The sequence below is a fragment of the Muntiacus reevesi genome, chromosome 22 (genome assembly GCF_963930625.1).
Source record: "Muntiacus reevesi chromosome 22, mMunRee1.1, whole genome shotgun sequence".
Classification (NCBI taxonomy): Eukaryota; Metazoa; Chordata; class Mammalia; order Artiodactyla; family Cervidae; genus Muntiacus; species Muntiacus reevesi.
Window position 1 is genome coordinate 22,802,206 of NC_089270.1, and position 13,215 is coordinate 22,815,420.

A 13,215-nucleotide genomic window follows, 5' to 3' on the forward strand; every position below is an offset into this window, starting at 1 on the left:
ATGGGCATACCAGACCACCTGATCTGCCTCCTGAGAAATTTGTATGCAGGTCAAGAAGTAACATCTACAACTGGACATGAAACAACAGACTGGTTCCAAATAGGGAAAGGAGTACGTCAAAGCTGTATATTGTCACCCTGCTTATTTAACTTATATGCAGAGTACATCATGAGAAAAACTGGACTGGAGGAAGCACAAGCTGGAATCAACATTGCTGGCAGAAATATCAATAACTTCAGATATGCAGATGACACCACACTTATGGCACAAAGTGAAGAAGAACTAAAGAGCCTCTTGATGAAAGTGAAAGAGGAGAGTGAAAAAGTTGGCTTAAAACTTAACATTCAGACAACTAAGATCACGGCATCTGGTCCCATCACTTCATGGCAAATAGAGGGGGAAACAATGGAAACAGTGACAGACTTTATTTTTTGGAGCTCCAAAATCACGCAGATGGTGACTAGAGCCATAAAATTAAAAGACACTTGCTCCTTGGAAGAAAAGTTATGACCAAACTAGACAGCATATTAAAAGAAGAGACATTACTTTGCCGACAAAGGTCTGTTTAGTAACAGCTTTGGTTTTTCCAGTAGTCATGTATGGATGTGAGAATTGAACTATAAAGAAAGCTGAACACCCAAGTATTGAGGCTTTTGAACTGTGGTGTTGGAGAAGACTCTTGAAAGTCCCATGGACTGCAAGAAGATCCAACCAGTCCATCCTAAAGGAAATCAGTCATGAATATTCTTTGGAAGGACTGATGCTGAAGCTGAAACTCCAATACTTTGGCCACCTGATGCGAAGAACTGACTCACTGGAAAAGACCCTGATGTTGGGAAAGATTGAAGGCAGGAGGAGAAGGGGACAACAGAGGATGAGATGGTTAGATGGCATCACCGACTCGATGGACATGAGTTTGAGTAGGCTCTGGGAGTTGGTGATGGACAGGGCAGCCTGGCTTGCTGAAGTCCATGGAGTCGCAGAATCAGACACAACTGAGCAAATGAACCTAACTGAAAGGGTTGACGCGCGCCTGCATGAAAATGACCTCTACGTCACCATTTTCTTAGTAATTACAGTACTAAGATATTGTTGGAAGTTGTGTGTACTCCTTTGTGGTAGAGGATTCCCCCTGGGTTGGGGGCTGTGAGTTGGCTAGAATCGTATAAAAGATCAGTTGGAACTCTAGGCTCATCTTCCCCATGTTGAGTGATCAACACACGCCTTGGTTCCATTCGTTCATGGCAGTGGTGCACACTCTACATGAATGATGGGGCAAAAGAAACTGTATTTGACTAGCTGCTGGGCCTCCCAGTGAAAGATGCTGCCACAGTGGACCTCTGGTCTTGTATTCTTCTGTATAGTTAAGGAAACAGAGTTAGATTAAATCCTTGTTGTGCTCTGTGAATCTGATTATCAACTCGGACCTGTCATGGCATCTGGACTGGTGCATGACTGAACACCTCTAACTACAAGTATCTCAAACTCAGCTGCTCCAGAATGCATTCATTCTATTTGGATTCTATTTGCATTCATTCCACTGGATTTTATTCTATCCTATGCATTCTATTCTATTTCCTCTCTAACTTGTCTTTCATTCTATGTTCCCTAGTCAATGATACCACTATAGATAAAGTCATCCAAGCAAAGATTCTCCAGTCATCCTATACTCCTTTCTTTTCCCTCCTCTTTACGTTGTAGCAATCATCTGAATGTCTTGAATTTGTCCTCTTTTCTGCTACTGTGCATTCATCATATTTTACCTGGAAACTTCAATAGTCTCCTAACTTGATCCCATTATAATTCATACTGTATAGTTCTGCCTAAGTAAATTTTTTAAACACATCAGATCATGTCAGTTCCTTGATAGAAATCATAAAGATTCTCTGTAATCTTCAGGATGAAGCTTAAGCTCCTTAGCTTGTGTACCAGTTTCTTAGGACCTAGCTTGGGCTTCTCTTGTAGCTTAGTTGGTAATGAATCTGCCTACAATGCAGGAGACCTGGGTTTGATTCTTGGGTCAGGAAGGTCCCCTGGAGAAGGAAATGGCAACCCACTTGAGTATTTTTGCCTGGAGAATTCCATGGACTGCAGCCTGCCAGGCTCCTCTGTCCATGGGGTCGCAAGAGTCAGACATGACTTAGTGACTAAACCTCCAGCACCAGCTTTTGCCTCACATCTTTGTTCTAATTTCCCACCCCCTTCTCTGCATCTCTATACCTTATGCCCCTAGATTCCAGACAGAACTAGCTACCCACAATCACATGTAGGGTGTACATCAGGCAATTTCTCCTCTCTTATTTCTGCAAATGCTCAAGACCAGAAATTAAACCAAGATGCCTCATGGTTCAGAGGCTGGATCTCACACGTCCCTAAGGCAAACGCCACCTCGACACCTCGTTTTGGTGTTGGGAGTGGCGCTTACAAACGAAAACCTCCCCAGAGTGGGTCTGCAAACCTGTGAAGAAACATAATGGAAAGGAAGAAAGACAACAGAGAGAATTTAAAGACCATTAATTCATTCAGTTTGACAACGGCCTCATGGAAAAGTCTATTCAACACTGTGTGTAAATAGGGAAACAAAGGGGTAGGTAAAGAAATAACTTTCCTTTAAAAATAGAAAAAAAAAAAAAAACAACCCTAAACAGGCAGAAATACAATAATATTAAACTGATATAAAACCTTAATAGTATAATTCATGAAACCTGACAAACTGACCATAATGTATAGCAGAGGGCAAAGAGCCCAGAAGAAAAACTCCTGCCTTACTAGACACTAGTGTCACTATAAAATAATAATAGTAGTTATGACAATGTTGTATAGAGACGCAGAGAGGCAAACAGACCAATGGAATGTAACAGAGAGCAGAAAAACAGCAAAGCTTATGAGACAGTGGTGGCATTACAAATCAGTGGGGAAAGGATGAATGCTTCCATCGATTGCACTGGGACAATTGCATAGCCACATAAAATCATATTAGATTTAAATGCCATTCACAAACATTAATTCCAGGCAGATTAAAGATCTCAATGTGAAAAATAAGAATGTAAAATCTGGGGGAGAAAATACAGCAAGGTATCTTTATGTGCTCACCACAGAAAAGACACAGTAAGTATAAGTTATTACAGAAAAACATTGGTAAAGTTAATTTCACTAAAATTTAAAACTTTTATTCAATTAAAGTTACTGTAGGCAATATGAAAAGGAAATCACATTCTGAGAAAAGATATTTTTATAGCTTGTAATTAAAAAAAAGTTTCATACCCAGAATTTATTTTAAAAAATAAATTAAATATTTTTTTCTTGCCAAGCCAAAGAACACAACCCAACTGAAAAATGGATAAAAAGTATGGAGGAGTAATTCATGGGAAAGGAAGCCAATAAATAAGAAAGGATGCTTAACTGCATCAGTAATGAGGGATGGGGAAGAGGAAGGAAATAGCATGAGGTACAATTTTAGACCCACTCTATTGGATGACCATAGCAAGTAGGGATGAGAATACTGAACAAGAGGAAGTCTTATACATTGCTGGTGCTGTATGCGCTCAATCACTCAGCTGTGTCTGACTCTTTGTGACCCCATGGACTGTAGCCCACCAGGATACTCTGTCGATGGGATTTTCCAGGCAAGAATACTGGAGTGTGTTGCCATTTCCTTCTCCAGGGGATCTTCCTGACCCAGGGATGGAACCCGTGTCTCTTGAATTGGCAGGCGGATTCTTTACTGCTGTGCCACCTGGGAAGCCATATTGCTGGTAGGAATGCTAATTTGTAAATTCATTTGAGAGAGCAGTTTGGCAAAATTTCTAGTAAATTTATATTCTAGAGAGATGCTAGCAAACATTCACAAAAGACATAAGCACAACTATTCAGCGCAGTACTTTTATACTGTAATAGAAAAGAATTGTAGGCAATTTAAAAGTTCCATCACTATTTCCATCTTACGACACAGTAATTCAATAGACTACTCTGCAGTTAAAATTAATGAACTAGAGCTAAACATATCAACATGGATAAATCTCAAAAACATAATGTTAAGGGATAAAAAACAAGTTGCAGAAGAATACCTACAGTAGGATTTCAATTTATACTGTTTGAGTCCATGCAAAACAATATGTACATACATACAGAGTACAGAATTAAACGTTTCATGGAAATATATTTCTAATTTAGAATGCTGTTTATCTCTAGAGAATAGGGTGGGAATGAGATCCAGATAGAATCGGAAGGGACTGTATCTGTAATGATTCATGGTGATAATGATGATGAATGATGATAGCAGTGATGGCCATGGCAGTGTTTGGAAGTGAAAGTGTTAGTTGCTCAGTCATGGCCCGCACTGGCAGCCGGGTTCTTCACCACTAGCACCACCCGGAAGCCCATGGTAGTGAATAGTAGTAAACAAGCATGGTTTTTCCAGTGGTCATGTATGGTTATGAGAGTTGGACTATAAAGAAAGCTGAGCGCAGAATTGATGCTTTTGAACTGTGGTGTTGGAGAAGACTCCTGAAAATCCCTTGGACTGCAAAGAGGTCCAACCAGTCCATCCTAAAAAGGAAATCAGTCCTGGGTGTTCATTGGAAGGACTGATGTTGAAGCTGAAACTCCAATATTTTGGCTACCTGATGCAAAGAGCTGGCTCATTTGAAAAGACCCTGATGTTAGGAAAGACTGAAGGCAGGAGGAGAAGGGGACGACAGAGGATGAGGTGGTTGGATGGCCTCAATGGACATGAGTTTGGGTAAACCCCGGGAGTTGGTGATGGACAGGGAGGCCTGGTGTGCTGCGGTTCACGGGGTCGCAAAGAGTCAGACACGACTGAACGACTGAACTGAACTGAAACATGGCAAATATTAAGATTGGATAAAACTGGGTTCCCGGGCTTTCCTGCTGGTCCAGTGGTTAAGAATCCACCTTGCAATGCCAGGGTCACTAGTTCGATCCTTGGTTTGGGAAGATCCCACGTGCCGTAGGGAAACATGCCCCAAAACTACTAACGCCCATGTGCCCTAGAGCCCGTGCTCCACAACAAGAGAAGCCACTGTAATGAGAAGCCCTCCCTCCGCAACTAGAGAGTAGCCCTGGTTGGCCAGAACTAGAGAGAGCCAGTGCGCAGCAGTGAAGATCCAGCAGAGTCATAGATAAAAACAAATAAATAAAAATTTAAATACCTCTTAAAGGTCATGCCTATCCCCACTGACACTCTCCTGGTGTCGTGAAAGCAAGGTACACTGGAAGAAACCTGGCATTTCAATCATGGGTTTGAATCCCAGCTCTGCCACTCATGTACGACCCTAGGAAAATGACTCAATACCTCTGAGCTGCAGTTCCCCCATCTGTAAACTAAAGAAAATAAGTCTCCACCTCATATGATTGTCATGGAAAAAAAAAAAAAAATACACACACACACACATAAAGACTAGGTTCCCTATACTTTTCCTCTTCACAATTTTTTGAAGTGCCTTACGATTTCTCTAAGTAAAAAAAGCAACTTGGGTAACCTGAACCTATGCACTTTTAGCTTTAATTCCTGATCTGTTTCAACAATAAGAAAGAAATTGTAAAACATTACTCACCAATTCCTCTGATGGCCTTACGAATCGTTTCAGCATCCACTGATGGGTTAAAGCCAGGATAATCTCTTATTGTCCCTCGCTTTCCAACCTAGAAAGAAATAACCAACAGTCCCACTAGTTCAAAGTGACATCTTTACTTATATTACATATGCATATTCCCATATGCCTACTGGAAACACATAACAAACCCATAATTTGCACACCTCTTATCACTTCAGGGGTGGTTCAAGACTCTCCTGTCTTAGATATGCAGGCAACATGACAACTACCCCATATAAAAGGCCTCTCCTTTTCTGTGTAACAAATTGAAAATATAAAACATTTGTTCCCTAGAGCAATGAATTATGTCAATTGTGGTAACTCTGAAGAATATTTGCTTAAAAGCTGCATCTTCATGAAAGCAATGAGAAAGCAGGAATTTCCTGCATCCTCTGTTTTCATGGGATCATTTAAAGCTCTTCACTGCATCTCACATAGAAGTAATTGTGGCTCACAGGCCTCAAGATGTTTTAATTAATGTTGACCATCTTCCCTGGGGAACCCTACGCAAAGGATCCATAAATGAAAACCCCATTAGGACTGTCTGTTCTTAAGCTTTGTTTAATGGAAGTACAATTGTGGCGAATAAATTCTCTCCTGAAGGCTCCACCGGCAGAGGTCTTCAGGAACAGCATGGAAATGAAAACATGCCATAATACTAATTTCAAGCACATAATTTAAAAATTTGTCAGTAAGCTGGGAAAGACTATTCTACAGAAGGAATAAAATTTCTTAAAACTGCTTAAGAGAAATAGAGAAAAATCCAAGTAAACATGCACTTCCATGGCATTTCTTAAATCTCTGAATAAAAATCTGTCTATAATAATACTGCTTTCTTTCTAAACTGATCTTCCCATCCTATTACTGAATAATACTGGCTCTGTTGTCTTGTGTTACGATGGCTTAATTTAGGATCTCCTGAAGTGTTTAGTATTTTCATGAAAAGGACATTATCTTGTCATGTGAAAGTGAATGGAAAATTGATGTACTGACAGTAAAAAATGATAGTCCGCTGATTCAATAGATTTGATTGGATAATTTGTTTCAACACAATCCAACATCATTTTACCTACCTTAAGGTGTCCAAAATAGAGTTTTGATACTAAAAAAGTAAGTACAGGACTTCCCTGCTGGTACAGAGGATAAGAATCTGCCAGCCAATGCAGGGGACACAGATTGAATCCTGATCTGGAAAGATTCCACATGCTATGGAGCAAATAAGCCCATGGGCCACACGCACTGATCTTGCATTCTAGAGTCTATGAGCCATAATTATTGAAGCTTGTGGGCCTAGAGTCTGTGATCCACAACAAGGGAAGCCAGTGCAATGAGAAGCCCAAGCACTGCAACTAGAGAAAGCCCACGTGGCAATGAAGACCCAAGGCAGTCAAATAAATAAATAAATAAAATTTTTTGAAAGTGATTATACCAAGTTAGAAACTAGTTGCAAATGTACCCGATCTACACCACCTGTAAGGAATCAGTCACTTCAACATAATCTTTGGAGAATGCTCTTTCTTCAAGACTTAATATATATTTTATGGATTAACACACAGCCAGTTGACTTCATTTCAGTTCTAGTCATTTGTGAACTTTTGTGTTTATCTATCTGTCCACCTTTCCTGTGTGGCATTTTAGGAGAACCATCACAACATTGGAGCTTTTGAGGGCTTTGTGACTGGCACTATGCCAGACATTTTTAAAATCCATGAACTATATAATCTGTATAATGGCCCCAATGAATAAGAATGACCCATGTCACATAACGAGAGACCAAGAATTAAGAAGACTGGCGATAATGAGAACCTACTGTATAGCTCGGGGAACTCTATTCAATGCTCTGTGGTGACTTATTAGTAAATGGGAAGGAAATCCAGAAAAGAGGGGATATATGGGTCATCCCTGGTGGCTCAGAAAGTCTGCCTGCAATGCAGGAGACACGGGTTCGATCTCCAGGTCAGGAAGATCCCCTGGAGAAGGGAATGGCAGCCCACTCCAGTATTCTTGTCTGGAGAATTCCATGGACAGAGGAGCCTGGCTGGCTACAGTCCATGAGGTTGCAAAAAGTCAGACATGACCGAGCAACTGACACTCTCTTCATGTTTATGTATGGCTGTTTCACTTTGCTATATAGGAGAAAGTCACACAACATTGTAAAGCAACCATACCCCAATAAAGATTAATTTAAAAAATAAATTAAAAAAGAAACAGCCAAATGGGGGGCGGGGAGGAAGATTGGAGAATTTGCTCAAGTCCACATAGCTAGTTAAGCAGCAGAATCTGAATCCGAAATCTGTCCTGACCATTGCAGCCCTTGCCTTATCTGTCTTAAAATGCAGTCTCTGCACCACCTGGGCTGATTCTTCTGTGAAATAAAATTCACATTTTATGGCAAGACAAGTAAAATTTACACATAAAAATTTCTCTGCCCTTTGGCCTCCTCTCTCTCCAACACTGTGCACTGTGTAAATTCATTATGCATAGAACAGGCCTTGCCCATTGGCAGGAATACCTGCTCAGCCATAAAGAGCAACATTCTCCCAATACCAACATGACAGTTCCTTAAAGATAACATTCTTCTCCTTGATCTTGGAAGAGGTCATGGTGATGCAACACTTTGTACCTGCCGATGAGGACTGTGTGAACTGTCAATAATACGTCATTTAAGGAACAGCTCTCTGTCTCAAAAAATTTAACACACCTGTGCTTTGACTTCTAGTGGGCAGAACAGTCCTTGAAGCTTTCTGAGAGGCTCTCCCAGGTCATAACCCTCAATCTGGCTTGAATAAAAATTTCCACTTCTTTCATAGATCGACTGATTAATTTTTCATTGATTAAAATGCGTATGACCAGGCCCTACTCTAGACATATGAAATAATGGTCTTTAGAAATGAGGTGTTAGACACTGCATGTTTTAGAAGCTCGAGAGTCCCTTGGACAACTAGGAGATGAAACCAGTCAATCCTAAAGGAAATCAATCCTGAATATTCATTGCAGGGACTGATGCTGAGGCTGAAGCTCCAAAACTTTGGCCACCTGATGCGAAGAACTGACTCATTGGAAAAGACCCTGATGCTGGGAGAGACTGAAGGCAGGAGGAGAAGGGGATGACAGAGGATGAGATGGTTGGATGGCATCATGACTCAGTGGACATGAGTTTGAGCAAGCTCCGGGAGATGGTGAAGGACAGGGAAGCCTGGCATGCTGCAGTTCATGGGGTCACAAAGAGTCGGACACGATGGATGGACTGAACAGCAACTGGTGCTTCTGTTTCAGGGAGATACTCACATGGTTGCTTTTGAATAAAAAGACAAAATTCAGTCAGACTCTAATTGTCCGTGAATTATGAAAACTCAGGGTTTTCATTCCAGCTGTGACCTTTTCACTGCCCTCTGCTACCAACACATGAAAATATGCTGAAATTCCAATGCACAAACTAGAGAAGAATGAAATTCCCAATCCACTATTCAACTTGCTACTCTAAGAATTTAATGGGAAGAAACTAATTTAATTAAAAGGAAGAAACTACACACACACACACACACACACACACACACACACACACCAGTGTGAAAAATGACATGGGAATTTTGAAATGGAACCTTAGTGAAATCTTTCAAACTGCTTCAGTCATTTAAATGAACAGTATATTCACCAGACAGACTTTCTGGCCCCAAACACTCAGAAATAAATACATGACTTATGAAAAAATAGCTTACAGTAAAAGAAATTAATGGACTCTTAAATTAATGCATGTGAGGCAGGGAACAAAGTGATTCACAGACATCTTTAAGTTTTCTGATGACCCTAACAAGGGGTAGGGGGAAGGCTGTATCATTTCCATTTAAAAACAGAAGAAACTGGATCTGAGAGAGATTGTTTGCCTGACATAACTCTGCTCTCTGCTACTAAGGACAGCCCCAGAATTTGAACCCACTTCCTGGTGACTAAATCGCCCTGAGGTCTCCACCACGTTGTAAGGCCTCAGGACATTCCTATTAATGGTTCTCAAAGTGCAGTTCCTGGATCAGCAGCATCAGCCTTGCCTGGGAACTTAATAGAAATGCAAACTCTCAGGCCCCATCCCCGTCTTACTGAATCAACAGCTCTGGTGCGAAGATTCAGGGTTTCACAAGCCCTCCAGAGGATTTTAATGCTCTAACTTGTTTGAGAATCACTGCCCTATTTCATTCTTAGTTGCCCAGAAAACCAAAACAAAATCGAGCAAACAAGTCATAGATTCTTTTGTGGGCGTGGAAGAGGAATTTGATGATGAGCTCACTGTTTCAGGAATGTTGGCATTTTTACAACCAAACAAAACTGCTTGTACCGCCTGCTCCACTGCAGGCTTAATTCTTTGACATTTAAATTACTAATCAATACTTAGCTTACTTCCATGAACTCTACTACCCTAGCAAAGTGTCACTGCTAGTGCAGGACATCACATGAATACATGGCAAAGTCTGCTTTTATTTTTAATCAAGATTGATCAGATTTTCATCCACATCCCTTTAACGCATTTTTTCCCCTCAAACTTGACCGTCAGATGCCCCCAAAGGGAACATGATCCTGAAACCAGTTGGAAAATAAATTTACAGCAAGGAATGTCTAAACAGAGGGAGGAAATAACAGGAGCTCTTTACATTAATAACAATTGCTGCTACTCGTGATTTGTTAAGCACGTTTCCTGCATTAGCTCATTCAGGCCTCACAGGGGGAAACTGATAAGGCAGATAGAATATCAATAAATTCCATCTGTAGATGAAGCTGAAGCTCTTGCCCAAGTTCAGACAACTGGCAAGTGGTCAGTCTTTGCTCCTAATGCTAGGACGCATCTACTTCATGACTACTTAATTTTCCATGATGCTCTAAAACTATTCTTCGCATGCCAATCATGGCACATGACATCTTGAAGCCACTGGCATGGCCAAGCCAGTCCTGGGGAGCTGTCTGCTACTACCCTTGAGAGACGCCAGACCTTAACTCAGAAAAGTCAGTCGTATCTATTTCTTCATGAAAGGGCCCTGCGTTTGCAAGAAGTCAAACTTTTATACTCAGAAGAATGGGTGAAAGAGAAAAACGCAGGGTGCCAATCCTCTTGACAGGGAACATTTTTAAGGCCAAATGCTCCAGAGCAAGAATAGCAGCTGCTGCAGGGACATTTTGAAAGTGAGGCAAAGCCAGAGCACCCATCACTTCATAAAGCCCTGGAGAGACCATGTCCCAGAGTTAAGCTTTCAAATCAAAGCCTCCTATAAGCCTTCTATAAGCCTCCAGGACTCGGGAACTCTCAAAGAGCCAGGGAGAAATGGTCACTCTCTGCCCAATGTTGAAAGAGTCTGCTGGGTCATGAGGGTTTAGAATAAAAGCAACAATGAAGTAGACTAAAAAATAAATAAAAGCAATCAAAACTTTTAAAATGTAAAACCTCTCATTCAATTTTCCAGGGAAAAGTGGTTTACAAAAACAAAGAAACTTAACAGTTAAAGGCCCTGGAATGGACTTCTGACTGCTGGTCCAGTGGTAAAGAATCCATATGCCAATGCAGGAGACATGGGTTTGATCCCTGGTTCAGAAAGATCCCACATATCTTGGAGCAACTAAGCTTGTGCACCACAGCTATTAAACTTGTGCTCCGGAGCCTGCGAGTTGAAACTACTGAAGCCCGCTTGCCCTAGAGCTCATGCTCTACAAGAGAAAGCACCGCAATGAGAAGCCCACGCCACACACTAGACAGTAGCCCCAACTCGCTGCTACTGGAGAAAAGTCCTCGAATATATGTATTTGAGTGCCAAAATTTTGATGCTTTTGAATTGTGGTGCTGGAGAAGACTCGAGAGTCCCTTGGACTTCAAGGAGATCAAACCAGTCCATCCTAAAGGAAATTAACGCCGAATATTCACTTGAAGGACTGATGCTGAAGCTGAAGCTCCAATACTCTGGCCACCTGATGTGAAGAGCCGACTCACTGGAAAAGACCCTGGTGCTGGGAAAAAATGAGGGTGTGAGGAGAAGAGGGTGACAGAGGATGAGATGGTTGGATGGCATCACTGACTCAATGGACATGAGTTTGAGTAAGCTCTGGGAGTTGGTGATGGACAGGGGAACCTGGTGTGCTGCAGTCTATGGGGTCACAGAGTTGGACATGAATTAGCAACTGAACAACAACATTTGTTTATTTGACTGAGCTGGGTGTTAGTTGTGGCACGTGAGATATTCAATCTTCATTGAGGCACGTGGGATGTTTTGGAGGCATGCAAACTCTTAGTTGCAACATGACGGATCTAGCTCCTCAACCAGGGATAGAACCAGGGCCCCCTGCATTGGGAGCATAGAGTTCCAGCCACTGGACCACCAGGGAAGTCCCAACGCTTCCATTATGGCTGTGCTTGCAGTACATCCAAGATGTTCAAGGGAAGAAAGTTTGCATTCCTTCCTGTGATCACTTGAATGAGAATACACCCATACATGCCAGCTTTTCTTGCTCTGATTTCATTGGGGGAGTCCCAGAGACAGAGAATTGGAATGTGATAACAAAGCAAGGTTTTGAACTGAAGAAGAAAGATAAATGTGATTCAGAAATTTGGGAAGATGGGGACAAACAAGTGATTTGTGTTAGTCGCTCAGTCATGTCTGAATCTTTGTGACCCCGTGGATTGCAGCACGCCAGGCTTTCCAGTCCTCCATCATCTCCTGGAGCTTGCTCAAACTCATGTCCACTGAGTCAGTGGTGCCATCCAACCCTCTCATCCTCTGTCGCCCCCTTCTCCTCCTGTCTTCAACCATTCCCAGCATCAGGGGCTTTCTAATGAGTCAGCTCTTCGCATCAGGTGTCCAAAGGATTGGAGCTTCAGCTTCAGATCAGTCCTTCTAATGAATATTGAGGATTGATTTCCTTTAGGATTGACTAGTCTGATCTCTTTGTAGTCCAAGGGACTCTCAAGAGTCTTCTCCAACACCACAGATCGAAAGCATCAATTCTTTGGAGTTCAGCCTTCTGGATGGTCCAACTATCACATCCATACACGACTACTAGAAAAATCACAGCTTTGACTATATGGACCTTTGCTGGCAAAGTATTGTCTCTGCTTTTTAACATGCTGTCTAGGTTTGTCATAGCTTTTCTTCCAAAGAGCAAGCGTCTTTTAATTTTGTGGCTGCAGTCATCATCTGCAGTGATTTTGGAACCCCCCAAAAATAAAGTCTGTCACTGTTTTCATGGTTTCCCCATCCATCTGTTAGTGAAGTGAAATGAAGTGAAGTCGCTCAGTTGTGTCCAACTCTTTGCGACCCCATGGACTGTAGCCTACCAGGCTCCTCCAGGCATGAGTACTGGAGTGGGTTGCCATTTCCTTCCTGACAGAAGCAAAACAGTGACATCCCAAGGTGTGGGCTTTCTCCGAGGTCTACCCTAGACAATTGGCTGCCTGATGAAGTTGCTTCCTTCAAATATTGATACCCCAGAAATCAAAGTGATCACCATATCCTGGGAGATTTGGAAGATGTCAGGACTACATAAGTGACCTCTTTAGGGACCATAATCTATTCCAGGTCTTTCATGCCTGGTGCATCTGGGATGTTTCCAGTGATTCTACTGTATC

At 41.8% G+C, this 13,215-nt stretch overlaps 1 protein-coding gene across 1 annotated transcript in view; it reads right to left on the minus strand.

The window, feature by feature from the left end:
- ANXA3 (annexin A3) overlaps positions 1 to 13,215 on the minus strand; it is a 69,831-nt gene that overhangs the window by 39,900 nt on the left and 16,716 nt on the right. The window contains exon 3 of the mRNA XM_065914001.1: positions 5,577 to 5,664. Coding sequence (XP_065770073.1) covers positions 5,577 to 5,664 — 88 coding nt within the window. The remainder of the gene's footprint in view (positions 1 to 5,576; positions 5,665 to 13,215) is intronic.